The sequence below is a fragment of the Scatophagus argus genome, chromosome 10, assembly GCF_020382885.2.
Source record: "Scatophagus argus isolate fScaArg1 chromosome 10, fScaArg1.pri, whole genome shotgun sequence".
In the NCBI taxonomy this organism is placed as follows: Eukaryota; Metazoa; Chordata; class Actinopteri; family Scatophagidae; genus Scatophagus; species Scatophagus argus.
The window spans coordinates 4111923-4138606 of record NC_058502.1 but is presented as its reverse complement, the minus strand read 5'-3'; the positions used below and the strand labels follow the sequence as shown (position 1 = coordinate 4138606).

General features: G+C 42.5%; 1 protein-coding gene across 3 annotated transcripts; it reads right to left on the bottom strand.

Annotated features, from left to right (window-relative positions):
• Positions 1 to 673: 673 nt before the first annotated feature.
• On the bottom strand, positions 674 to 25869 carry ugp2b (UDP-glucose pyrophosphorylase 2b). 3 transcript variants are annotated; one of them, XM_046401928.1, is made up of 10 exons: positions 25575 to 25869; positions 21614 to 21741; positions 19609 to 19716; positions 11171 to 11356; positions 7393 to 7526; positions 5548 to 5845; positions 5147 to 5344; positions 2075 to 2317; positions 1838 to 1942; positions 674 to 1259 (listed from the first exon to the last, which is right to left on the bottom strand). In XM_046401928.1, exons 2-10 carry the CDS (start codon positions 21710 to 21712, stop codon positions 1152 to 1154), a joined length of 1479 nt encoding a protein of 492 aa, XP_046257884.1. In that variant the 5' UTR covers positions 21713 to 21741; positions 25575 to 25869; the 3' UTR covers positions 674 to 1151. The 3 variants fall into 3 exon arrangements, with proteins under 3 accessions (XP_046257884.1, XP_046257886.1, XP_046257883.1); XM_046401930.1 differs by having other exon boundaries at positions 25718 to 25868; XM_046401927.1 differs by lacking the exon at positions 25575 to 25869 and adding an exon at positions 24615 to 25528.
• Positions 25870 to 26684: the final 815 nt, after the last annotated feature.

Below are 26684 nucleotides of genomic sequence, written 5' to 3'. Positions count from 1 at the left end.
GTGGTATTGTGTTTTTTTTTCTCACTTCAACACATTTGATGTATACAACTGAGTGAAAAGGTGATCAGTCAGTCGGCTTTACAGTGTGCTGCGCTGCCCCCAAGTGGCCAAAAAAATCAACTAACGCACATTTAAACTGACGGATTCCCGATGACATCTATTCAAATCTGTCAGGCTACACTTGGCAGTTCTTGGTGGAGGATATCAACCCACAACTCACCAAGAATATGTCTGAGGTAGAAGACCAGTTTAAAAGTAATTTTACCACTTACTTAATGTATTTTGTAATTTGACTGATCACAGGGCGGTACAGTGGCTCCGTGAAAGGCTCAACACACAGTTCAAGGACAGTAAGATAGACTGGAAAGAGTGTTGGATGCGTGCTTGCAATTATTATTATTATTATTATTATTATTACTGTTACTATTGTACGTAGTTATTTGTGAGATCCTGTCACAGCTTTTGTTGTAGAAACACGTTGAGTCCCATATCGAGGTCTTCGTGTTTAAATAAATGGTCTAAATTCTTCCAGGGCTTCACAAACCGTGACTTCAGCTCTCTAGGTAAGCACACTGTGTGATTGCATTAGCAGGAGGATGACGATGACAATGAAATCATCTGGTTTGTTCTTTGACATGTCGTTTCATTAGTATATCTATAAATATTCTTCTTATTAACATTGTTATCTCTATCTTTAATCTGTTTTGGCAGGTTTTATTTTCTGGCCAACAGTCAAAATCACTACAGTTGACAAAAAGAATAAAAAATAAAATCTGATTTGTTGTCTTTCTCTCTATGGTGGCTATAGGTCAATAGTATTAAGTGTTTATATTATATTATACACAGCCTGTAGAGGGCAGTATAGCCCAGCTACAAGCACTCCCAACTGCAGAGCCGCACTTCACATTCACATTCACAGTCTCTCTCACTCTCACTCACACTCACACACACACACACACACACACACACACACAGACAGACACACACACACACACACACACACACACACACACACAGACAGACACACACACACACGTCCTTCAGGGAAAAGCCATTTCCTTTCACAATCCGGGGATACTTGACAAACAGGTCACATGACTGGGACAAACATAACTTGATCACATGATTGGGTGGAGGGGATGAAAAAGGCATTAGTGGTCCATGATGCGGAGGTTGCCGGAAACGATTTTGTTTTCCAGCATGGAGCCGGCTGGAATATCGATCCGATCTCCATGGTTGGCGATGATGATGACGGTACCCTGAGGAAGAGGAAGAGCAATGGGTTTCAGTTTATGCTGTCGGTGAGACTAAGAAAAGGTGGCAGGAAGACGTTTCCAAACCAAGACTTAATTGAAGCCATAAATCAATGAGAGCCACCTGCCAGCAGACAATAAAAGCTTTGGTTATACCCCTGTTAACATCCCTCTAGGCAGGAAAGGCACTCATTTAACTCAGTGAAAACTGAGGAATACAGCAGGACAGACAGGCTGAGCGGTCTGGTTAAATGAAGCTTTGAATGAGAAGTTGAACACTGAGGCAGATTATGGACGACTCTCACAATGAGGTGCAACAGACGAGTGCAACCACAAACTGATAGCAGCAACTCGCTGTTCAAAGTCCAGCAAGGCTACACTTCTCACTTTAATCTATGTCCATTTGTACACAAGCGACTGTACTTTTACTTGAGTGCAGTTTTCCGGCAACTTGTACCATCAATGTGGGCTACAGTGAAACTCAACCAAAGACGCTCCTGCACCCTTAGAGCAAATCCAAATTTAATTTCGTGGTTACGTGATATTCATGCCCTTTCTAAAATCTTTTGAGCGAAGATGTTTACCTTGAGGGAAACGTTTTTCCCGAAGGTGACGTCTCCAGACACTGTGAGGTGGTCGAGCTCCAGCATGTCGGGGATGCTCTCGAAGCGGGTCAGGTACTCCTGGACCTGAACGACGAGGGACACCAGAGGAAACTTATGTTTGATTTAATTCAGCCCAAAACATTTAAACCTAATGAGTGATTTTCAATTCAAATTAGGATCCGAAATACTCCAACGGTAGCAAATCGCTGCGACAACCTTGGTGAAGGAGCTGCCCAGCTTGACGTGCGGCGTTGTAGGAAACTCCCTCTTGGGGCTCATGGTGAGAGAGCCGGCCTCCAGACTGTACAGGTTGGACATGACCAGCAGCAGGTCCGACGTGGTTTTGACGGGCAGGAAGCGGCTGCGAGGTACATTGATGCCCAGGGCGTTGTCGAAGCATTTGATGGCCGCGCCGACCGCCGTCTCCAGCTGGATGACGTTCTGCCCCCCATCAAGCGTCTGGTGACAGTGAAGAGAGGAGACATGTTGGCTGCTGTCAAAAACCAAGATGAGTCTCTAAACTGTTTACGCCTGCTTGTTTCCGGAAACCAGTGCTCTGACTCATTTAGCCGAGAGGAATTTTTCACTGCTTTCTCTGCTTTAATGAAGCACAGGGAACAAAAACAACCCACGAGAAAACAAGCACAAACTATAATTCTACAAAAAGCATTTGCACTTCTGCTTTTTTCTGTGAAAGTGACAGCTGCAGAGACAGGAAAGGCAGGAGAGAGAGTGAGAGATAAGAGACAAAAAGCAGTAAACCAAACCCACCAAGTGAGCTAGCAGGACACCTGAGTCGACTGAACATTTAGGTCAGTTCTCACATTAAAGGTTACGTCACGTTAAAGGTCATTCACGTTCCTCAGCTCGCGCTATTCTTAAAAAGTCTAAATTGTGTATGGAATCATACACTTGCTTTGTAAATCTTCAGCAGTGGTGTACTTCACTGTGCAGTCACTCAACTGGAGGTTGGTATGCAGCACACTACAGCACAGAAGCTTCTTTATGTGAAACATCTGGGATTCACTGTGAACACGAATATGTGTCATCACATGAGGCTAAAACTTTGTTTCCCCATAAGCATCAAACATCCAGGACCCAGCGCACCAGCAGGGAGGTTCAGCCGTGAAGTGAGGCTGCAGGGAGTCGATGTCCGTCTGTCGGTCCACCGTTTCGGTCCAGAGTGAAATGTCACACCTACAGCTGGATGGACTGCAATGAAATCGTGTGCATTCGAGAGGCTGAATTGTAATAACTTTGAAGATCCACTGACTTTTCCTCTAAAGGTCATCATAAGGTGAAAATCTTAATCTGTGCAGTGGATTTAACTGCAAAACTATTGACATTCCTAGCAGCTGCAGCTCTTTGTGTCTGCTGATAGCAAATAACAGCCTGCTCAGATGGCGAACACGGTGTAAACATCATGCCTGCTAAACGTCATCGCGTTCAGGCTCTGAGTCCACTTAAAGTTTATGAAGTGATAATGTTTTCTGAAAGCCCAGAGGTGAACACCATAATCCAACATTAAACTGAAAGATTCCACAGGACACCAGTAAGACAACAACAAACAATAACGATCTGACTGTCAGCAATCCAAACCGGTTCACGGACGCTTTCATCTCGAGTGTCTCTGAGAACCACGAGCGCACACACTTCTAACATGTGTGGGGCCTCCCCTTCATAGACAGACCACACGCTTATGTAAAGCCACACTGCGCCACACAGTTATCACCACTTACATAACACTTGCTATGTCACGGTGTGCAACTCTGTACCCAGGGGCTGGAAAATGACATCTATAGGCAAAGAAAAGCAATAATCAGCAATGAGGCCAGGACTCAGCAGTGAATTTATTACGCTGGTTGCAGATTTGCATACCCTGAGGTGGTGCTTGTCTGCCAAGGCGTAGCGTGCATGAGCACAACCAAAATAACATCAAGTCACATCAAGTCAAATTTGTTTGCTGCTCTGCTTTTAGCAGGACCACTCTGTCCCCGAGAGCTCTGGAGGGCAATAAAGGATAAACAAGTGCAGGGAGGACATGGAGCCTTGAAATGTATGCTTGAACAAATCATGCTAATCCACAGACATTAAATTCATCTGATTAAGCATTCACTCCAACTTCTTCTTCACGTTAATTCAAGCTGCCTCACTCTACCATGATTTATTTTTCTTTAAAAAAAACAAAAAAACATCCTCGTTAAAATTTGTGCCTGCATTCAGCTGAGTGTGTGAGGGAAGGACGAGCAAAGAAAAGTGAGAGGCAGCTTTAAGAAAGACACATATTTGTGTAGGAAATAATACTTTAACATTCATCTTTGTCTTTCCTCACACACACACACACACACACACACACACACACACACACACACACACACACACACTCTCTCTCTCAGCACAAACAGCTTCAACTGGAGTCCAAGTAGGGCAGATGAGCCACCAGAGAGGTGACCAGAAAACTGGATTGGTTCGAAGCTCCTTTTCTCTCCTTTGTATGCAAAAACCTCACGTCACAAACGAAGGCTCAGACAGTCGAGACGTGAAGGACGGCAGAAACACACAGAAAGCCTTTAAGAAACGTGTTTCCACTGTATGGCTGGATTTTGTTTTATTTTTCCTTTGGAAAGATATGATTTATTCAGAAGAAGAGGAGAGTGGTGCAGATATGTACGTGGTAAAACCTGACAGATTTTATTCCGAGGCTGGCTGGTTAATGACAACATCTACTGACTCACATTCTGGCGGGGTTCTCGACTGGCTCGTACGCAAACGACAAGTACAATTTTTCAGGCAAATTGAGGAAGCCATTTCTAAAGGTCCCTATTGCTAATCCAGATCCTCGACTAATCATCATCAGCTCATTTCAGTCTGGAGTAAAACCTCGCAACATTTCAGAAACTCTTGTTTTAATTATTCCCTCTTCCCCTTCAAACCCCCCCCCCCCCCAAAAAAAAAACTGGCTTATTTTTTTTAATTAATTAAAATTTGATAATCAGAAGATAATCTTACTTCATAGTGTCACAAGAGTGAAAAATGTAAAAAGAAATAAGGTCAGTTACAGCGAAGCTTTATTAAATTTATCTCACATCCTTTGGCTTTATGGTTGTCAAACTGAGCAGCAACTGAATGAAGGTTATCTGCATGTGAAGCAAGCGTCTCGACGCAAAGCTGAATTTCTCTGTAATTCACAGTTGACTCTGCATCGTGTGTGTGTGTGTGTGTGTGTGTGTGTGTGTGCGTGTGCGCGTGCGGTTTGCGAGGCATTTTTCAGTCCCCCCCTTCACTCACCTTCGGGTTGACTATAATCTCCATATCCATTGCGTTCTGCTCCTGCAGCCTCTTGATGGCAGCCAGAGAGATCCACAGGTTGTTGGTGTTGAAGATCTTGAACTTTGAGACCGATTTGAATTCGTCGACGTGGGCCTTGGGCACCTGTGCGATCTCCAGCAGGCGCAGTTTTCCGTCGTACTTGATCAGCGTGCCACCCTGACAATCAGTGTCAGACATTTGAGAATTTTAATTTTCAGAGCGTTGCTGCATTTTTTAAATGATCAGTTCCCAAAGGAAATATTTATAGTATTTAAGTTTGAGTGGCACATAAATCCAGTCTATCTGTATGTGTACTATGTAAACCCAGGTGGTTTGACACCACTGCACTGTATAGTTTAAGTCCTCCTCCCCCCACGCACCTTGACGTCGGCGCGCGTCTTATCCGTCACCTCCATGATGAACTCGCAGCGCTTGCCGTTGGGCTGGCCGACCAGGTGGTTCAGGATGTGGAGGTCGACGGTGGCGCCCAGGTTGTCGATGTTGGACACGAAGATGTACTCCTTCCCCTGCGCGATCAGCTGGTCCAACAGGCCCGAGTTGTAGAAGCTGGCGTAAATGTCACCGTGGCCTGGAGGGTACCAGCCTTCTGCGTTTTGCCCATTCATGCTCAAGTTTGTGGACACGGGGAGGAGGGACTCTTTGCTGATGCGAGGGTACCTGCACAGAGGAAACAGGATCTGACATCATGATTCGGTTCAAGTTCACACTAATAACATCCGACACAATTTGTTTGTAAAGAATCGGTCAGCTTAAATGTATTCAAAGATCAGAGCTGGTTTTAATGAGAGAGGATTGAGAGGATTAATCCAAATTAAAAAGCTGAATGTATTTATTTAATGGTCCTCTGGGGCGGCGCAACAAACACGACATTAACAATTTAACGCCTTGCAGAGGAAACACATTGGCAAAGAGCTGCCTGGATACACGTCCCGAAGACACAGATATGCTGAACTCTTGGCCACTGAAAAACCACGGAAACTTCTCCTTTTCATATCGCTGCAGGACTTCAAACAACAGCATCACACAGTTTTTAAGTTTTTTCCCAAGAAGGCAGACGAGGCAACGAGCCAAAAGGTCCGGGCCATCATCGCTTCATGCACTGAACTGATCAAAGGGCTTCTAAGAAGGATCTGCGTCATGTCGAGTTAACAAACCTGAGCACTGAGCGGGAGCTGGCTGTGTTTTTGGCAGTTCGAGGATATTTCAGAGTGCAGATGAGCCGGTCAGGTGAGCTGAGCCGAAGTGCAGAAGAGGTTTTAATTTGAGCCGACTGCTCTGGGAAGATGTTTCAGACGAATGGTTCTGATATGAGCTCACGGACTTTTGAGATTTTATTTCATCTCAGACACAAACATGCATAAAAGTGTCTTGGATCCAATATTGGATTCTGCCCCTACAATTCTGCCTCAGGAGGAACTTTTATTCTTCACATGGGAACATGACTGTAGGAGCTATCAGAGAATCACTTGATCTGTGTTCTTGTACTTAATTAACTTCCATCAAAGCTAATTTTATTTGTTATATTCAGCTGGATGGGCAGGTGACCAGGGAGTTTTGTTTGGCTGAACAGCTTCTGGTTCTGCCTGGCACACAAAGCAAACTGCTGGAACCGCAGATGAGCAGTGATGAGCAGTGATGAGCAGTGAATTTAAATCCTCTGTTATGAATTACTCTCACGACTTCGACCACAGACTTCTCTTTGTTCTCCTACTGGTTGACATATTCAACCACTCAACCACTTTCTTCTTCAACAAATCCTAGAGCTACAGCACCTATCCCAACCCACCCCGCTGCTGCTGTCCAATACTGCTTTGTACTGCGCTCCATCTGGCAGACAGAACATACAAGTACTCTAAATAATTCAAGGGAGATGTTTTTTGTATTTTTTTACCAGGTTCCACTTGACTGACAAATTAGAGACACTAAGGCATTAAATATTAACAGCTTTCTCCATACGTTACATGTCATTTCCTGTCTGGATGCTGCTGTTCTTGACAGAATCAGAAGCAGACACGACACAGCTGTGGATCGTCCGCTGGTGACTCAGACGCGGACTACAAATCCGCTCATTATGAGCATTTGGGTTTTCTCGGATGTTCTCTCCAGTTTAACATCTGACTGGAAAACACTCTCCGCGTCCGCTCAGCGTCAGCATTTACACAACATGACTTTTACTTGACCGTGTCGTTAGCACGCTGTCGCACCTGCTCTGGTTAAAGGTGTGTATCTTGACGCGGTGGTGTGTGTACTTCTGCAGGATCTTCTTTGTGTCTTCATCTGTGTTGAAGGAGTTCATGAGGACCAGCGGCACGTCTGTGTTGTAAGTCTTGTTCAGGTGCTGTGGGACATTAAAAAAAAAAAATGAACAAACACACACACACACACACGTTATAAACGAGCAGCGACATCTTGCGCCTTTTTCTGTTGTTGGCCAGACAGTTGAGAAAATGCAAACTGATGGAAATGTTATGGATTTATGCATTTCTTTAGAGAAAGCCGTTTAGTTGAGCCACTTTGGGGGAAAGTCCACATATCACCATCATATCATCACACATCAAACATAAAAGACATTAGAATTAATAGGTAACAATGGAAGACACGAGTCTATGGAAACCAGTAAATATTTGTGTGCAGGTGTGTACATACAGTACATGTGTATGAACTGAGCACGAGTGAAAGTCGGTAAGTCTGTGTGTGTTTATAGAGCCTGTCGTCACACACAGATTTAAGTGAGAGTTGCAGCAGCTGGTTTTGTAAGAGGACAGACATCAGCGTCAGTGTGCAACAACAAAATCCATCTGAACTCCTGGATCGGGACAACATCCAGAGTCCGTGTGGTAACAGTGTTTCTGTTTAGAATGAATACAAAGGAGCAAAGCCGTTAAGCAGATAAGAGAAAACTTCAGTGAGGAGAGGGGGAAGATGAGAAATGGGATACGAAACCAGTGGGGAGGCCTCGACGTGAGGAATGATGAATAGACTCTTCTAAACTCAGGAGAGAGAACATGTTTGACGGTAATAAACCGGGACGGGAGCTGCCCGGCTGTCCACCAGAACTGATCGGTTGATCAGTCAATCAAAACCAAAAAAACAAAAAACAACAAGAACGACAACAAAGCTGCTAACTATTATGATAATCGATTGTTCTTTGGAGGGGCTGTTGGCTGGACAAAAGGAACAATCTGAAGACGTCACTTTGGGATCCAGGAACTTCTCACGTGTCTTCATCCTGGCACTTCAGGATGCTGACGCCGTCACACACCCACAAATACAACGCAAACACACTTCATAAAAAGATGAATTCACAGCTTGAGTTCGAGTTTGTTGACAGAAGGTGTGTGAGGAGGCCCGAGAGCAAACAAAATGCGAGTGCGTAGCATCTATATGCTTCACCCTGTGTGTGCAATTTTTTAAATGACGCCAAGAGTTTTCAAAGACAGGAACCTTAAATAAATCTGACATTTGCTGCATGATGAGGGGAACATCATGTCAGTGCTGAAGACACGCAAGCAAAATTTTAGCATTTTTGCCTGAAAAAGAAAAGAAACAAAAAAGTATTTCTGACAGTTTGTATGTTGTATTGAAAGTGAGTGTTTTATTGGGCACAGATGATCTTAGAAACTGTCCTCACCAAAGACTCCTGCCTTCCAACTGCATCCTTTCACTCATGCTTAACTCAACTTGCCCAACTCAGGTGGGAGCTCTAAATCTTCAGAGGTCGCCAGGTGGCACCAATCCAGCCAGGCTGAGTTCAGTCCAGTCTTACACTTCAACTACGAGTGTGACTGCACAGGTTTCTGCACTGAAACAGTCAACAATGGTGTGTGTGTGCGTGTGTGTGTGTGTGTGTGGGATCCATTTTCTCTCTTTCTAAATAAGCTGATTCAGTCCAGAGGTAATCTGACCAGACCAGACCTGAGCAGAAAATGGAGAGCAGTGAGTTGGACACAGACAGCAGTGTGTTGGGGGGAGAGACGCGTCCCATGAGGGCGTTATGAAACACAAATACTCTGCAGCCACACGCTTCCTGGATAAACTCAATTACACAACTCCGCACACACCAAGGCTCTGGCATCATCATCGTCTCTGACAGACCTCCTTATGCTGAGGCTGTCTCAAAACTTTAACCTCACTTTAAGCCGAACGCAAAAGTCTCCAAAAGCTGCTCGAAGCTGTGATGATTTTTGTTAGTCACTAATATGTGGAGCATAAATGAATCAAAGGATCAGCTCATGTAGGGAATAAGTTTCTGCATTGTACATGTCAGATCTTGATGTATGATCCGGCACAAATAACCTCACACATGTTCACACACACACACACACACACACACACACACTCGTCTCCTGCAGCACACAGCCGTCTCTGTTTCCCTGCCAACCCTGCAGACCCGCTCGTCTGCACACCAACAGATCCCCTTCACTGCAGCTGCCCCCCCAGATATCACACTGAAGTGCTTTCAAAAGACCTTCAGCTCATTTTTTTTTTTAAAATGTGTGTCTCTCCCTCAGCACCGCAGATACACAAATTAATAGAAGCTTGTGCCTGGTGGACAATAAGCACCATGAGAGGAGAGAGAGTGCTTGGGATTTTTCTCCTGAATGCTTTAATAGACTTTTTTCTGTTCTTTTGCTCAGGTTTGGGTCAGATTACTTTGAAATGCAGTCAGTTACTGAATTCAAATTTCATGTCAGGTTTTATAATTACTAATTTAATCCACTGGATTACTACAAACTGTTGCTACAAACATGTGAGCGCCATAAATAAGCTTAGTGCTAAATTCAATGTGTTCAGCAGATTCAGCATTTACAGCTGGACAAAACAGCAGTAGAACACACACACACACACACACACACACACACAGTATAGGTGTACTGTGTGTGGGTGTGCTCTACTCCATATGGGATTTCTTTTCAATAAGCTTTTGTTGCTGCTGTTATTAATTTAAGGCCACATGGAGGACTTTGCTCTGCCAACACAAGTATTCACTCAAAATGTTCCTTTTCCATTTTGAGTATAAATGAAAAGGAAAAAAAACTCCATTATGACAGTGAAAAAACAAAAAAAATTAACAAAAACAAATAACAAAACAGCAAACCTGGGAGGAGTGACCCGATTTGATGTTTGAGAATTTTAATTTTTGTTTAATGTAACTATGATCAAATAGCATTTAATCAAAAGCAATCTGGGCTGATTGCAGTAAAACCTTTTTGTAGTCTGATTACGTAATCCCCATCACATGTAATCCATTACTACCCGCCTGTGCTTGTGGTTCAGCAGTTTGAAAGCAGAGTGAGACATTCAGATGTTACTACACTGCAGAGGTTTGTGTTACAGCAGACAACACATCACTTCCTGCTGCCCTGCACACCCACTCTGACATCACCGCCACATCATGTGTGTTTCTGTGGAAAATGGCCACTCCTACAGCATGTACACCACACCTCTGAGTTAGGCAACACGTAACTGCCAAACCTGGGCCACAGAGAGTCTTTGTCTTTGTGAAAGAAAATGATTTTTATTCCCCTGTCGTCTCTCTCCTGTCATTTTCTAACGCTACTGTCTGCTGTTTAATAAAAGCAAAATGTGCCTAAGTGGCCAACGGGAAGCACGTCTGTGAACTTCCTCTGGATGTACGAAGGTTAACCAACAGCGTGATAAAAATTTAATTTAGTCCTCAACTACGTTCACTATCTGGCCGCTGCCTTTTTCTGTCTGCCATGTGGTGCAGAGTGGGTTAGTCAGATGGTGCTGATGAGAAGGTGAATGTAAGCAGTAAAGTGGCAGGCCATAAAACCAAAACAATGAGCAGAAAGATAAGTGAGATAAGAAGAAAAAGTGATGGTGATTGGTTAGTTTTTTTAAACAGCAATTCAGTCTCTATTTAGGGCTACTGAACAAAGGACCTTTGAGATAAGGATATCATATATAAATATATACAAAGCTCTCCAAGGCTTTAAAGTCAAGTAATGATTTTTGTACCTCAATCTGCTGCACAGTGAGGTCCAGGAAGGTGTTCTCGTTGCGGACACTGATCAGGCTCTTGGGGCCCTTACATCCCATGCTGGTGCCCAGGCCTCCGTTTAGCTTCACCACCACCAGTTTGTTCAGGCTGTCAGCCACGTTGTCCGGCAGGCCTCGGGCGGCGATCTTATCGTAGGGCTGGATCTGGAGGAGGGGAGGGGGAGGGGGAGAGAGGGGGGACAGCAGATGTATCTGTGAAGTGCTTCTGAACTCAACACGTTCATCGTCCTCATAGCGTTTCCTCTAATTTGACTTTGGGTGCGAAGTGAGCACCTGTTAATCAGCAGTGGTAATTTGATGTCTGATTTTACTGCTTATTGCAAACGAATTGGCAACGTTCTCACCCAGGAAACGCAGCACAGAGACGTAAACAGCTTTGAGACGCCAGCTGAGCGATGCAATGGGCTGAATCAACGCAGAGACGTGAACATGTCACACAATGTTCACTTGCTCTGCGGCGACAAAGTGCTTTAATGAAACGGGAGAGGAAATGCGACATGAGACACAAATGACACCTCACACATTTCGCGGTGTGTTTTTGAACGGCGCAGATGACGCTGGTGCCAAATGCAGTACGGTGAGTGTGTGTGTGTGTGTGTGTGTGTGTGTGTGTGTGTGTGTGGTGTGTGTGTGTGTGTGTGTGTGTGAAGGCACAGCGCTGGGTCGATATCACTGCTCTCAGAGCAGCGTATTCACACATCATATATTGAACATGATGGAACACGTTTGATAATTTGAGTTTGAATGAAATTTTCTTCCTTCCAACACTGTCCACATTTTTTCATTCTCTTCGACTCTCTCCACACACACACACACACTTTTACGTCATTTTGAAACAGCAGCAGGATCAGTTTTCAACAGAAACGCCCTGATTTCCCACTGCTCTCATGCTTCTCCTCACATTTCATTCAATTTCGTTCTGTAACAAAGAACTTTTAAAATCCAGTTGGAAACTGCAAACAATGTGCAGACGCATCCAGAGAGCAAATCCTAACCACATGTCAGAGCAGTTTCCTTGTCAGCTTGCCTGCATTCTCAAAATAAAATAAGTATGTCAGTGATTCCTCGTTTCCTGACCAATCAGTGACGGCGGACACGCAGCAGACCTCCTGATGGAAACAACCCCCCTCACCTCACACCACACCAAGGCTGAGGTTACAAACACAATGGCACAACGGTCAACCTCGACACAGCTGCCGCTCACTTTACGTCCTCCGCAGGGATGGGAAGTGATCACCACGGAGGACAAAAGACGCCTCATGGTCGAAAGCTGTTAAATGTGATAACTCACCTGCAGGAAAGAAATACGGACAGATGATAAACACTCACTGATAAAAGTGTTGACTGATATAAATCCCTGCTGGTATTGAAAAAAAGATGGCAATAAATTCAAGGGGAAGAGAGAGTGTGTGTTGTTATACTGAGTGAAATGTTTTTCAGCTGTGATCTCCATCCTACCCCTGTACCCCCGGAGTTAAACAGCTTCCACTTCCAGATGTTCATTTCCCTTTCTGGGCTATACTGATTGGGACTACCGGTACTTGTTTTCTTTCCTCCTGGTGTGTGTGTGTGTGTGTGTTCACTGCAGCCTGCAGGAAACACCTCTTTGACCAGACGCTGCTGCACAAAACTAGTTCTGTGTTATTTCAAATTATTGCTGTAGTGCAAACTGCTGGGTTGTTACTTTTCGCTCTGACTGACTGAGCTGCTGTCAGCTGTAGGAGTGAGCACCTGGAAGACACTCGCAGGACATTTTATCTAAAGCAAAGCGTGCCAAGCGATGGATTATAGTTGTGGATTGACATAAATACACGGCAGAGGGATTTCAAAATGTTATACAACTGAAATGTGGTTCGCAAAACATGTTAAGGAAGGAAGATGTCTGCGAGTCTGGAGTCAAACTACACTGTGATCACTAAAGTGCAGTGGAAGCACAGAGCTGAAACTGCTCAACATGATGAGGACTTAGCTACAGTGGTAAGAAGGTTAGTATACCGTTTCCTGGATGCGAGACCGGGCCTCGGTTTGAAGCTTTTATGTCATTGTGAGTTCACGTGCAGTCTGCAGAGTCCACACACTGAGCCACACCTCACATGACACAACACCAGTGATCTGAACTGATGGTCTCACATCTGCCATTACATGCAAGTGCATCTCCTTCAATGTTCTTCTGACATCTCTGCAAAACCTCTAACTCGCATTCGAATGCCAATAAGACAAAAAAGTGCTTTATTCTTTTACCTTGCTGCGACATAAACAAAGGAGTCTGGAAAGTACAGGGAAAGACGACGAGGGGCTGCTGGCAGAAGGGTGTAAATATCATCAAGTGTTACAGTAAGAGGTTGGTGACAAAACGTCTTGGCGTTCCGGTATGTTCAGTTTCTTTTCAAATAAACTCATTTGAATTCACAAGCCCAGTGTCAGTTTGTTCTGTCAAATACTAACAGACGACACCTTCGTGTCTGCGTTTGATTACGCAGATTGTCTCACTCTCTCTGATCCTCGTAAAACAACAGAACGGTCTGGTCTGATTTAGATGTTGAGGCCCTGTTAAAGCCGTCTCTATTAGAGGCCTGTGGATGTACGCTAACACTGCGACCAAAGTGAAAAACAATAGCAAGAAAGATGTTTTCTCTCTCTCCTTTTTCACCAGCTTATCCACCACCACGTTTACCCCGGAGGAGGATTTCTGATGTGCTGTAATTCATCTTTGTTCTTGTTTTTGTCATCTTAACTTTTATTTTTCTCTGCACTGTGATATCTATTTGGTCCTGACATTCAGTAACTCAGGCATTGTTTGACTTGTTATGCGTATTCACATGCATATTGTATTATACTGTCTTCTGATAAATTGAGCGTTTCTTGATTTCTTGGTTTTGGACTGCTGGTTGGACGAAACTAGACATTCAAAGAAACAACTTTGTGCTTAAGTTCTGCATTTTCCATCGTTTTCCCATCAAGCAATTAATCGATTAATGTAGAAAATAACTGATCAGTAACATAGTCATGACTGGCTGATTCATTACACAGACTTTGTTCACAGCCCACCACCATAAAACATTTGTGTTTTATCTGCAGTGGGAGAAATCGCTCTTATCTAATCTCAGTGTCCACAGTGTTCAAATGTCAGTGTGCAAAAATTAACCAAGAACTGTTATAATATAGGTATATATATAGGTATATAGGTGTATAATAAAATATCTTCTGACAGACCGAGACTCAGAGACCTTTAAAATATGTGCTCAGACAAACACACGCCTTAATTACCTAATGACAGTACAGCAGGATGTGAATTCAGGTAGAAGAGCGACATTCCTGTCAGGGTTCTTTAAGTGACTGTGAAACTGTCTTAGTTTAATACTGATGACTCAACACTAACCTGTAAGCAAACAAAAGCATCAGGAAGAAGACTGGATATGTGGCGACTCTTTAAGAATGTCACCCGGTCGGATTACCTGGAAAAATCAGATGCAACCACACACGGCAAGTAATGGTTACATTTACCCAGAGGGCGACTGGCAGCACGTGGTCACGTTAGACAATTTTACTTGTGAAGTTAATTTGTCGTTGTGGCCAACACATGCCGCAGGATCGGCAAAAGTTGTGCACCACACCATACGTTTGGCAACTATATGATATATGTTAGAAATCCACACTCCCTACTTCTGGTGCTGCACATTAAAACTAAACGACTGAGTGTGGAGCTCCCCTGAAAACAGCTCCGCCTCCACCTTACTGGGTCAAAACACCTAAAATACACCAATGAATTATTGCTGCAGCAGGTCGGCCTGCGCTCTTCTCCAGCAGTCAGTGTGTAATCTGTGTCAAAACTGGCTTTACACACCAAAAAGCTACTGAATAATGAATTTGGTTGGGTTAGAGGGAGTTTGAATCCAGTGGTGAATCTTTGGCAGAAGTTGTGAAAAAAGCTAACGCTGTGATCCTTTCTGGTATTTCCTTTACTCTCACTCACAGGGACGGGATGCTCCTCATCCCTCTGTCTCTCCCATCACGCTACTGTGTGTCATTTTCTGTTTCACTTAATGTTCCCCGTTTCAATGTTTGTCCGACCACTTTCACCCGCAAAACCTCTAATCTCCCCTCTGCCTTCGTCTCTCGCTCTCTCCCCGGCTTCATACAAATCAGTGAGGCGGCTCAGAATCGGGTGGCGATGAGGTTTCTCTTGGCTTGCTACAGACTGAGGAGGGAAAAAGACAGATCAGGCTTTGTGTTTGTGTGCGTTTGGTGAAAGGGTCCAGCGCCCGGTGAACAACTGAGGAAGTTTTGTCAATGTTCAGTGAGACAGAAGCCAACGTGGCCAACGAATGCCACACAGCAACAACTCTGGCATGAAACTGGCTGAGCCTGTGAGATTTCCTGGGTGGGGGGGGGGGTAAAAAAATGACAGCATAGGTTGAATTTCTCAGCAGGCAGTATTAACATCCTACTGGGCAACTGTATGACTTGGCTGTGCGGCCAACTTAGCGACAGAGCAGATCATCGGGGAGAGCCAGGAAATCCTTCCTTCCTTCTTTGAGCACATCTTACTGTGCTGGCAAACGCTGCTCACCAGAAACTAATAGAGTTTTTAAAATTCCAATCTGCGACGAAAAGATTCTACTTTCTAATAACATAGTATTTATAAAAGGTTCTTTAGTTGTAATTAATAGCTTCACTAATGTTAATAAATTATTTACAAATGCTTTAGGGGTAAATTACACTAATTTTAGGTTGCCAGGTTGTGTAATAAGTTGATTCTGAAAAACAAAAGGGTTGTTGTCCTGATCTCCTGCAGTCAGAAGGTTAAGTTAAAGAGGTGTTTCCATAAGATGCTCTTATTTTTGGCTTAAAAATCCGTAAAAAAATTTGATTTATTTGTCACATCTAGTTTTTACTATTTTGCCTCGGAAAATACCGGTCACATTCACCACTTGAGCCCCCTAAAACATGAAACACTCTGAGAAGGAAAAGAGAAAAGCACTCATATTCAGAGCATAACCTGTGAAAGGCCGTTATAGGCTTGGACTATTACTTCCACATTTAGTACAGCCGTCTGATAAAGCGTTTAACCCATCCGGCGGACTCATTCAGTCAGTCCCATACTGCAGTAGAAGACTTGTGTCACCTGGCGTTCAATGACAGAACAGACAGAGTCTTTAAAATGTTCACAAATGAAAATCATTTCATCTCTGTGAAGCATACAAGTTTGTTGTCACGGGAAACTACTGCTGTAGAAACTGATCAACACGAAAACAATGTGCATCACATCAGCGCTGCACCACAATAACTTAACCAGCCTGATAGGCAGAACCAGTTTAAATTTGTTGGCATGCATCTTTTTGTCCTCATACTGCAATTCTACCATCTATTTTGTTTTTATTTTTTAATAACCACGGACAGACAACTGCAGAATCTGTCGAGTAAACCCTTTCTGAAGGCTCCGGCTTTGATTAAGCATGCGATCACGTTCACCTGCAGAGTTTAGTATAGTTTTGTATAATGATTTAAAAATTACATGCACACATACATGCACCTCATTATAGCCAGAATTCCTACTTTGACACACACCTTTGTCTTTGCGGTAATGAGATGTTTTGCCTCAGCATGTCTGTAATCCGATCTTACTGCCTCACAGCTGCAGTGTTCTCACTTCGCACCGTCGAGCATCACAACAAAATAAATAATTCACAAAAAATGTAGTAAGAATAAACTATGGTCAAGAGCTGAGTTACCTCACGTTGAATTAAAACAAGAGATCGTATCTGTTTTACACATTTTGCACTGCAAATGTGACCTTTTTTTTTTCAAGCAATTAATTAAACATTTAGAGAAAACCACAGACACAAGCTTTCAGTGCTTCATATCATCTGCACTGATGTGTTCAGCTGAGTTCAACACAAAGTCACAGTCAATAGAAGGAAAAGGCAGAACTTTTTCAGGGCTTGAAATGCATCCTGCAAACCAACACTCCGACTCATGTACTTCTGCTGCTCCACTGACACAAAACACTGCGTTCAGACTTCAAAGATTCTCCCTGGAGATCAAACCAAATCAGACAAGCTGGCACATTTTTCTACTTTGTTAAACCTTTCAGTCTTGTACTTTGAAGTTCACCCTAACAGGGAAGCCCAGTGTTCAGGAAACTGAAGGCATCCTTTGTGACTGACAACTAAGGAAGAGCTGCAAGGAAATCTTGCACGACCAACTCAAAGAAACACTGATGACTTGGCACTTTGACTGACTTTGTAAGTGAGCGACTCACAGCACCAACAAAGTGAAACCAAACGTAATTGTAGTTTGTCTAGTTAACTGCCGAAGGGGGATGATGACAGAGGACTACTGAAAGCAATGATTAAATGAGGCATTTTGAAGTCACAGCAGCAGATATCTTGTTTTTAATGGAAATGAGTTGCTACAGTGAGCATAAAACACTGGCATCACCTTTTGAACACAGAGAAATCATCACTGCTCCATGTTTTACGTGTCAAATGACTCATGCCTCCATGATCTACCAGAATTGCTTGTTAAACCAAACTATCTCTCTGTGGCTCTGAATATTTAAAGTACTCTTGGATGAGAGGTGAACTGTCTTCAAAAAGCTATGATCCAGTCCAGTTGCCTTTACTCAGCACGATGAGGATCACCACGACCTGGATAACTGAGAATCTCCACAGAACATGAATACTCTAGTGTGCCGCTAATAAGATGCTCTGAAAAACAATAGCTGGACTCCTGAAATGCAAGTGCTTCGTCCGGTATTTCACACTGTCCTGGGACAAAACAAATAAACTATTCTCACTTTGTTCCATCTGTGATACAAGCCACCCATTAAACCCCCTTTCAAGAAGTGTGTGTGGTTTAGGTGTCTGCTTAGTGCTGCATGCGTTAAGAAGACAAGTGAGAATTGCGCCGGCCACAGCATCCTGAATTAGCTTTTACATGTACAAGTTTGAGTGAAAGGAAATTGAAATTGAGAAAAGCTCCGAAGCCTTCTGTCCACGCTGTTTATATATTTCTGTTTGCAATGTCCCCAAAAGACTCTGACCTTAAATTTACAAGGAACCAAATTATGAGTGATTTACAGTACATTAACAAAACAGATAAATGATTTACAGTTCAGTCCATCAAGTGATCAGAGGAACATAACGATTAAAACACGGCTTTCAAGTGGAGAGAAGGGAGTCATCATTTAAATAACATCCCAGTGCAGCAACTACACTTACTCTACCTACCTACCTACCTTAAGGTGAAACTACAACTACAATTACAGGCGTTACTGACAATAACTTCAAACAGGAATTTCTGGTGCTTCTGCTATTTAAAATAGCATGTGGTAGTTGCAAACAAAACAGTTTGATGTCAGAAGAACTTATCATTCAGGCAGCTTTTCTTTTCTTTTTTGCTGGCACTCACGTCATATTAAACAAACAGGATATTACCGTTGATGGTTTTAAATCTTAATCTTACAGTACAAGCTGAAATCCCACGTTTGCCTGTAATCAGTATCTGTATGTTCTGTATATCTACTGCTGCGGGTCCACTAGGACAACGACAATGCAGACATGAAGAAGAGGTTTAAAATTGTGACATAAAGTGAGGATCAGCTCAAACTGCACAGTGGTGCTTTGATTCTTCAGCCTGAAGCAGGATTGCTGCTTCATGACAGCTGATCGTGATTAATGACCGGTGCTGCCACGGGAGTTTCGTCATCTGAGCCTGTGACTTAAAAACATGCCGTTGCCCCAAGGTGAAAGGCTGCATGTGGTTGCTTTCATTTTTGAATTCAAACCTGCTCGGTGTAGCGAGCAAAGACAAGACAGCGAGGGTCATAACGGGGAATAAGTTCAAAGAAAAAGTGTTCAAAGGTCAAATCTGATCGCATGCACTGGGGACGCCACTGGTTTAAACTTGTGTAAGAATAATTGAAGTAACGAGCGATTCTCTGCGGCTCTGAATGGGTACAGACTGACAGGACGCAGCCTGCTCACTCAGCATCATCCCAAAAACCCCGACGTTACAGGCAGGTGACTTCGCAATGCACTTCACTGTTCATCTCTCAGTCGCTGAGAATGAAGATAAAAATGAGTGTGACAATGAGAACTTTCCAGAGTTGTAAAAATCTGCCTCATAGTGCAATGTTTTGATCGTCTCAAGCGTATCCATGGCAACACGCCTCCACTACCGCAGACCATTGGTGAGAGGTTATTCCTGTTTTGAATTGGATGTTAATTACTTCTTGGTTTATTTCTGATTGCTTTCTGTCTTAGTGTTCACAACACAAAAGACAGTGTGTGTGTGCTTGGCTTAATCCCTCTGTGTATGCAGAACACACACTGGGATATGCAACGTTTTATATTTTACAAGCGCATACGCAAACCTCCACAAACTAGACGTACCGAGTCTTCTGGAGGTCTCTGTATCTTGATCCACTCCACCGATGGACCCTTCACCTGCAGGAATCGGTGGAAGAGATTCCTGAAGCCTCCAAAGTCTTTCCTGGACGCCTGGAAGACACAAAGATTTTATTGGTACCTTTTATTCATCCCAAAAAGGCCAGGCTGAGATTTGGTCACCAGGTCACCGATACTTTCCTAATGCACTTGTCCAGAAATACTGCCAGAAAAAGTGCTTATGGGAAGTCATAAAGGGTGTAAGAGTGAGCTGAAACCCTCGAATGTAAATTGTGGGTGCGGTTATGTGGGATTACACAGTGAGCTGTGAGGTCATGCCTCTGCTTGCTGAAGCAGTCACGACAATGAAACACATATGTTTACTGAGTGACAAATTAAATAGTACCTAATGAAATAGTACCAAGCAACATGGGAAGCTGCTGAACAAGCGCTACAATACTTCAGTTGGCATATGTGATCATAAGGATGCCATTCATAATTAGAAAGTGAGATTTGTTCACATGCTGGTAGTACGTGTTTATGTAATACTGAATAATAAGAAAATGTAACTACCACATCATTAGCACTTTATCTAGCTTTATTTTACATTCTACATGAGGTATACTGTACATTCATACTGATGACTCAGTTTATGTTTATGTATTCAGCTTGCGTTTCTGGCAAGGTTGTAATGTATGTGTACAACATCGTCAAGACATGAAATGAATATTACATCCAAACATTTGGTCATTTTAAATAAGACGCAGTGATCATCAAGACTGTTGATAAGACAAGATGTCATTCCCTGCAATCCTGCAACTTCCTGTTTTCTGTGTTTAGAGACGATTTAATTTTTTAAATTTAATTAACTTGTACTTTACCAGAATTATTCCCATTCAGATTCAAAATCTCTTTTACAAGCTATGGAGAGGAATGATGTACCTAATATGGGTGCTGCTACTAAGTCTGTTAAGAACATAACTAAGGATCCAGTTTGTGTAATTTGTCCTTATGAAGAAAAATGTACCAATGTGCCCTTGTTGCATAAGGGAGACAAACGGACTTTCTCATACAAAATGTAAATATTTATGACCCAGGATAGAACCTGGTGGGACACCATTTTATTTTCCAGCAAACAAACAAATAAACTTGGAACTTCGCATTTGACCGCTCAAGTAGTTTCGACCCACTGAACAGTTTCACAAGTCACCTCTGTGTCAACCAGCCTGTGTAACAGAACACAGGGAGCAACCTCGCCAAAAGCATTATTCAGTATATATTCTGTTTTTTATTCAGCAGCACTCTTTTGAGTCACAATTTACACTGGAGGCCTGTCCAGTTCAACCAATTTATAAATAAGTGTGTGTGTGTGTGTGTGTGTGTGTGTGTGTGTGTGTGTGAGGAACTTTTTTTTGCCATTTTGTGCTTGCTGCAAGAAGAAAAGCCTTTTCTGTGAACAAATTATGGCCACACCTGTGTTGACTGACTTTTCTCTCGGTGCATCAGTTTGATGGTGTCTGGTGAAGAACTGAAAAATGCAACTGATAATCCCTGTGTGTTTGTTCAAGTGTGTGTACTCAAAGAAAACAGATTAAATGACTTTCTTTCTTGCTGCTACTTAGCAGACTTTCTTATATTACTTCTTTAATTTGCTGCCTTTGGCTGAGAAAGGTTCACAGGTCCCAGCACAAGAATTCACTTTGGGCCAACAGGAAAAAAATTGCAGGGTCTCAACTGGGCTGGAATGACGCACACATAATGATGAATATTATGATTTAGGATGATAAAACGGATGGATGTTTGCTTGAAAGTCCACTGCAATTTTATGACGTATGCTTGATGTGTGTGTCTGTAAGCATGTGGGTGGAACCCTCATTGGCACTGTGCTACAGTATGTGTCACTTTTGTGTTTTCCCAGCGTTTTGTGTGACCCAACAACCACCCTCTTAATCACAACCAGATGGCCGGAGAGAAGGGGAGCGAAGGAGACAGGGAGGGTATGTTGGCGTACCTCTTTCTCAGCGCCTGTGGTGGTGTCCAGCAGCTTCTCCAGCTCAGTGTGCATGGAGCTCTCCAGCTGCTGCCGCATCATTTCCTGGAACTCAGCCATTCCTTGTGGGGCCACTCCTTTACTCAGACCTGGACAGACGAGACAGTGGAAGATGGAGGACAAGGTTTTACCCTGCTGTGGCATATGTGAACTCCTACAATCTCTGGATCCTTAAAATGATTCCTAAATCTGCCTGATTTTTATGGTATGTTGTATTACCGGAGGTCTGTGTATATTCTTGCAAAATTTTAAAATTTGAATGATTTGTGACGGAAGCTGGAAAATTTGGAGTTCTGAATCTCAGTAGTACAGAAAACTGAATCTACAGATGCAAAGATCAATCAAATGATCAATTAGTCAATCGGTGGCAAGTATTTTGATGTTTAGTAGACTGCTTAAGAAATTTATCAAGAAAAAAAAGACAATGGTTTCATGGTTTGGCACTTTTAAATGTTCATGAAAACATTTTTTCATGGTCCAAGCAATTAATCCACAAAATAATCAAAAGATTAATCAATAATGAAAATAATCATCAGTTGCAGCCATAACTGAATCACTACCACATTTACAAAATGAAAAACTTTAACTATTCTAAGTTTTAAATAGCCCCGATTGATCATCTAACCCTCGTGAAGAAGCAGAATGTAGATGTTTTCGTGCCAGCGTGGCATCACATGGATACTGCAGTATTTGTGTCACTCTGTATATTAGTACATTGCAAGAAATACAGCCAGTCGGCAGAGATATACCAGGTCTGAGGTATGTGCATGGATTCATTTTAGTATCTGTTATGAGCAACAACAACTTTTTGCATAGCACAGAAACATCACATGTGTGAAGTTTGAAAATGTAGATAAAAAACAAGATGAAAAATAAAGTGCTGAAAGTATACCTGAAAACCAATATTACTGTCAACTAGCACAAAGAGCTTTGACCAAACACGTTCACTTACACTCTACAATTACAAAATACAATGTGAGACATTCACCTGAGATTACTAATTAAGTTTAACAGCACATGAAACAGTTTGGGCATGATAAAAGAATGTAACCAGACCAACCTGTTTGGTTTTCTGTGGTGTGTGAAGTTAGAAGTTTTGATTTGGCCTAAACATGTTTGCATATTACGAAAAATGCCACATGAAAATTAAAAAGGTACAATACAGACACAACATACAAGTATGACCAGGAAAAGCCAAGAAGGTTACATGAGGCTGTCTTGAGAGAGCAATGAGCCAAAGGTTGAATCTCGTAAAAATACTCTCAACTGATGTTGAGACACTGGATTAAGTCAGCGGGAACACACACTACACCATTCATGACTCACTAGCTTAACACGACCCTTTACGGAAAATATTTTTAAAGTATTGTAGAGATAGTGTGAACAGGAATAGACAGAGAGAGCGTGAGAGACCTTTGACTTCACCACCGATATCCCATAACTTTTATCAATAATGGAGGGGATAATAAGAGAAGCAAGAGAAGCAAACTGAATGTTAGTTAAATAAAAGTCAGCACGATAGCATCAGCAAACCCTTGTCTGTTTATTTCCTCAACACGGATCATTTTCATGATGTTTTTCCCCCGGTCATCTATGGCCCACCACCCCGAGTGGCTCCCTGCACCCTCACAGTTTGAGAACCTCTGTGCTTTCAGTCCTTCAGCACTCCTATACAGCTTAACCTCACTTCACAGAAATTCACCACGCCTGGCACACAGACAGCAACTGCAGGTAATCTTTCCGATAAAATGTGACAACAGGAGGAAATGGAAGAATTTTCCGGCGTTGTCACAATCCCTGATTAAGTTCTTGGCTAATGTAGACAGTAAGATTTTAAGGTTAATTTAGAGAGTATTATTTTAGGATTTTAGTATGTCTAGCTCTTGCATTTTGTCACCAAGGACAGATGTAAAAACAGCTGCTAGATGACTGCTTTATCTGTGGCTAAATGATCCATAATGAACAGATTGTGTCAAAGTCATGATGATGTCCATCACAATTTCCTATACGATGACAACTGTAATCATCCCATTTGCAAATATTTCCTTCTTAATCAATTTTTTTTTTTTTTTATTAAAAAAAAATTAATTGATCGGAATTACATTCAGGTAGTTGACTGAACGAGCAAATCGACAAACCACACATCTGCATGGTAAATCTGAGGTCCTACACAATCTGCAACTGTGAAGCTATCAGCTGTCATCAGCACATTAACTGACACATTTGGTTTGTTTAGAAAGCTAAGTCCCCTACACGCGACACCAACATTTAGGCATTTGAGTGGCTATTTGCTCATCAGATAACACAGAATGCACATCTAACAGGAAATATAAGAAGATAAAAGTACCAGAGTACAGCTGATGAAATACAAGCTGGAAGAAGTGAAATAAAGACAGCGAATAAATGTGAGCTCCTTGATTTAAACTCAGTAAGACTGTCTTTTTAACAGGAAATACTGGATTCAGTTGTGGACTGATTTGAATCAGTCACAAATAATTGAACTGAAATTGTCAGGTCCAGTATGGTGCGTTCATGTACCCACCAGGGGTGGATTAAGATTAGAGGCTTCAAACATGAAATTTCACTCCACTTCTCGCATGCATTTATACAATACAACATGTATCTGACAATGGTAATGAACATAAGGTGATACGAAGGATAAAGTAAAGAAAATCTCTGACAGAAATAAAACCAAGCATGACAGTCTCATATCTCTGCCAGCTGATGTAAATAATGTACTAAAATGAAGGAAAATCAGGGCGTCCTTGGAAGGCCATAAGAATACATCCAGATACAAAAAAAGCCAAGAAAGAAGGACAAACAGATTGAAATAGGTTTGTCATTTAAGTAGATGGTTTAAAACACAACGACATAGGTATGGTCCTTCAAATCCACTGACTTATTGACCTGTACATCCGAGGTTAAGAGCTGACGAGGCTGTAGCCTCCACAGCACTACTTACCGGCCACATAAAGTGCCATGTTTCAGCTGCCAGGTAGCGACCAGTTCGGTTAAATGACAAGATGAACCAAACCAGAGCAAACTCTTCAAATTAAATAATCCAGAGAGAAGTCGCGATTAAAAATCTGTGTTATTGAACATGCATCTCGTGGATAATAATAATAATAATAATAATGATAAAAAGTTTCCTTGAAGTATCCCAAAAGCCAACTGATCCTTCATTCAGATGTGAGCAAGACGCGCGGCTCTTCGCGGTGACACGTCCTGTCTATCTCACACACCAGTTAGTGAAAGAATCGAAACAAGATGTATGACATGTGTCCGATCACACTTATCTCCCTGGACGGCAGCCAAAAGTCGTCCCTCAACATGAAACTGAAGCAAGCGGATCTGGCTGGATCCTTTCATTGCTTGCGGTGTCTGCCTCTCATTTTTCCGGCCCCAGTGCTGTAAACCACGTCACAAATCCAGGCTGTGACTCCCAACCTCCGGTCATGTTTTTCTTTTGCCTCGCCCATCGCTGTCGTTTTTACTACCTTACTGACAGAGGGCAGATTTTGAGCCTCTGCTCACACCGCTAACGAAACATCCCGTCAATTATTAACCGGTGAGATGCACACTCGTGAGCTCATCCGCAAGACGTGCTCGACGGGGAACTTCACAGGCTAGAGGCTGCGGAAATGAATGACTGACGGGTGGATGGGCAGAGGGGGACGAGATAAACAACGAATATCAGAGGTGCTTTCAATACTCAGCCTTGAGAAACGTAGAAACAGCTTAAGTCAAACATGGTACCGTGAACATCACACGAGGAAAAACGACCGTTAAGGAAAAACGTCTAAAAGAAAACCCGCAGGGCTAGGCAATAGCTAACTTGAAGATACGACCCTCGCTTGGTAATCGGGATAATGTCGAGCGGCAAAGTGACAAAATGTTCTCAGATGTAAAGCCATTTTCTTACTGTGTGACTGTAGGATGCTGGCAGAAGAAAAGTCGATGGGGTCGGCCTGGTCCTGCGGGTCTGAAGGACCACAGGAAACCCGCAAAGGAGACAGCGGTGTACACACAATATGTGTTTTGTTATTTTTTTTTATTGGTTTTCACCTAAAAACACCGCTCTCCTGTTTCCCTTCGAAATCGCTGGATGAAAATGATAACAAGGTGAAAAAATAGAAAAAGAACTTAAAAAGGTGACTAGTTTGAAGATATTTTACACTCCAGCACCATTCCTGCAAACGGCGAATGGGAACGTTGCGAGAGGACGACAGCCAATGAAAAAGTCGTTTTCCTGTGACGTAATTTGACTGCCAATAGATTTCAGCTACGTGCTACATGACTTCCGAAAACTCCGGATTGCGAAATATTCGTAAATTAAAATAAAAAAATACAAAAAGCACAGATATTCATACGCGCCTTTGTATTTGTAATTTACTTTTAAAGCAGCAGTTAATCTTTAAATTACACCCATATTTTTAATGATATATTGAGCAGTATGAAACTGTCTGGGCAACATTCAACAGTCCATTAGACCCCACATTTACCCCATTAATGCTGGAATAGTGAATGTTTTTGTTGTGCTTGTCCCTCTTAGTAACTGTCACCAATTACACGTTGTGATTTTAAACGATTACAGATGTTACATAATCATTCACATTTCTCACCATGCCGCTAAGGGAAAACAGACTATGAAATACGGCCACCGTCTGGTGAAACTAGGGCGTTGCATTGTACCGCCACTTCTACCCTACAGTATTTTACTCAGATCATCTGTAAGCATGTACAGTACCTTGTCCGGGGTACAAGTAACAATAATTTTTTGTCATGGATAATTTTCTGTTGTCCATTTCAATGTGATAAAGAGTTTTGTTTTGTTATATGACATCTCCCAAGTCAGATTTTTTTTCCCCAGAATAATGTCTGAAATACTTAATCCCTGCTAATTTACTTCTTATTACCATATAATTAGCATCAACTAAACATCTTGGCATTACTTTCTATGCATATAGAACCAAATGTGTTATTTAGTATACTTTACAGGACGATGACAGTTAAACATGTGCATGTGTGCTTC

What these genes read in the sequence shown, in the direction of transcription:
- ugp2b (XM_046401927.1), bottom strand. An exon ending in CCACAGGCGCTGAGAAAGAG is followed by an intron (nt 19,717 to 21,613) that starts GTACGCCAACAT and finishes TGTGTCTTCCAG; the next exon opens with GCGTCCAGGAAAGACTTTGG. An exon ending in GGAAAAACGTTTCCCTCAAG is followed by an intron (nt 1,260 to 1,837) that starts GTAAACATCTTC and finishes CCTCTTCCTCAG; the next exon opens with GGTACCGTCATCATCATCGC.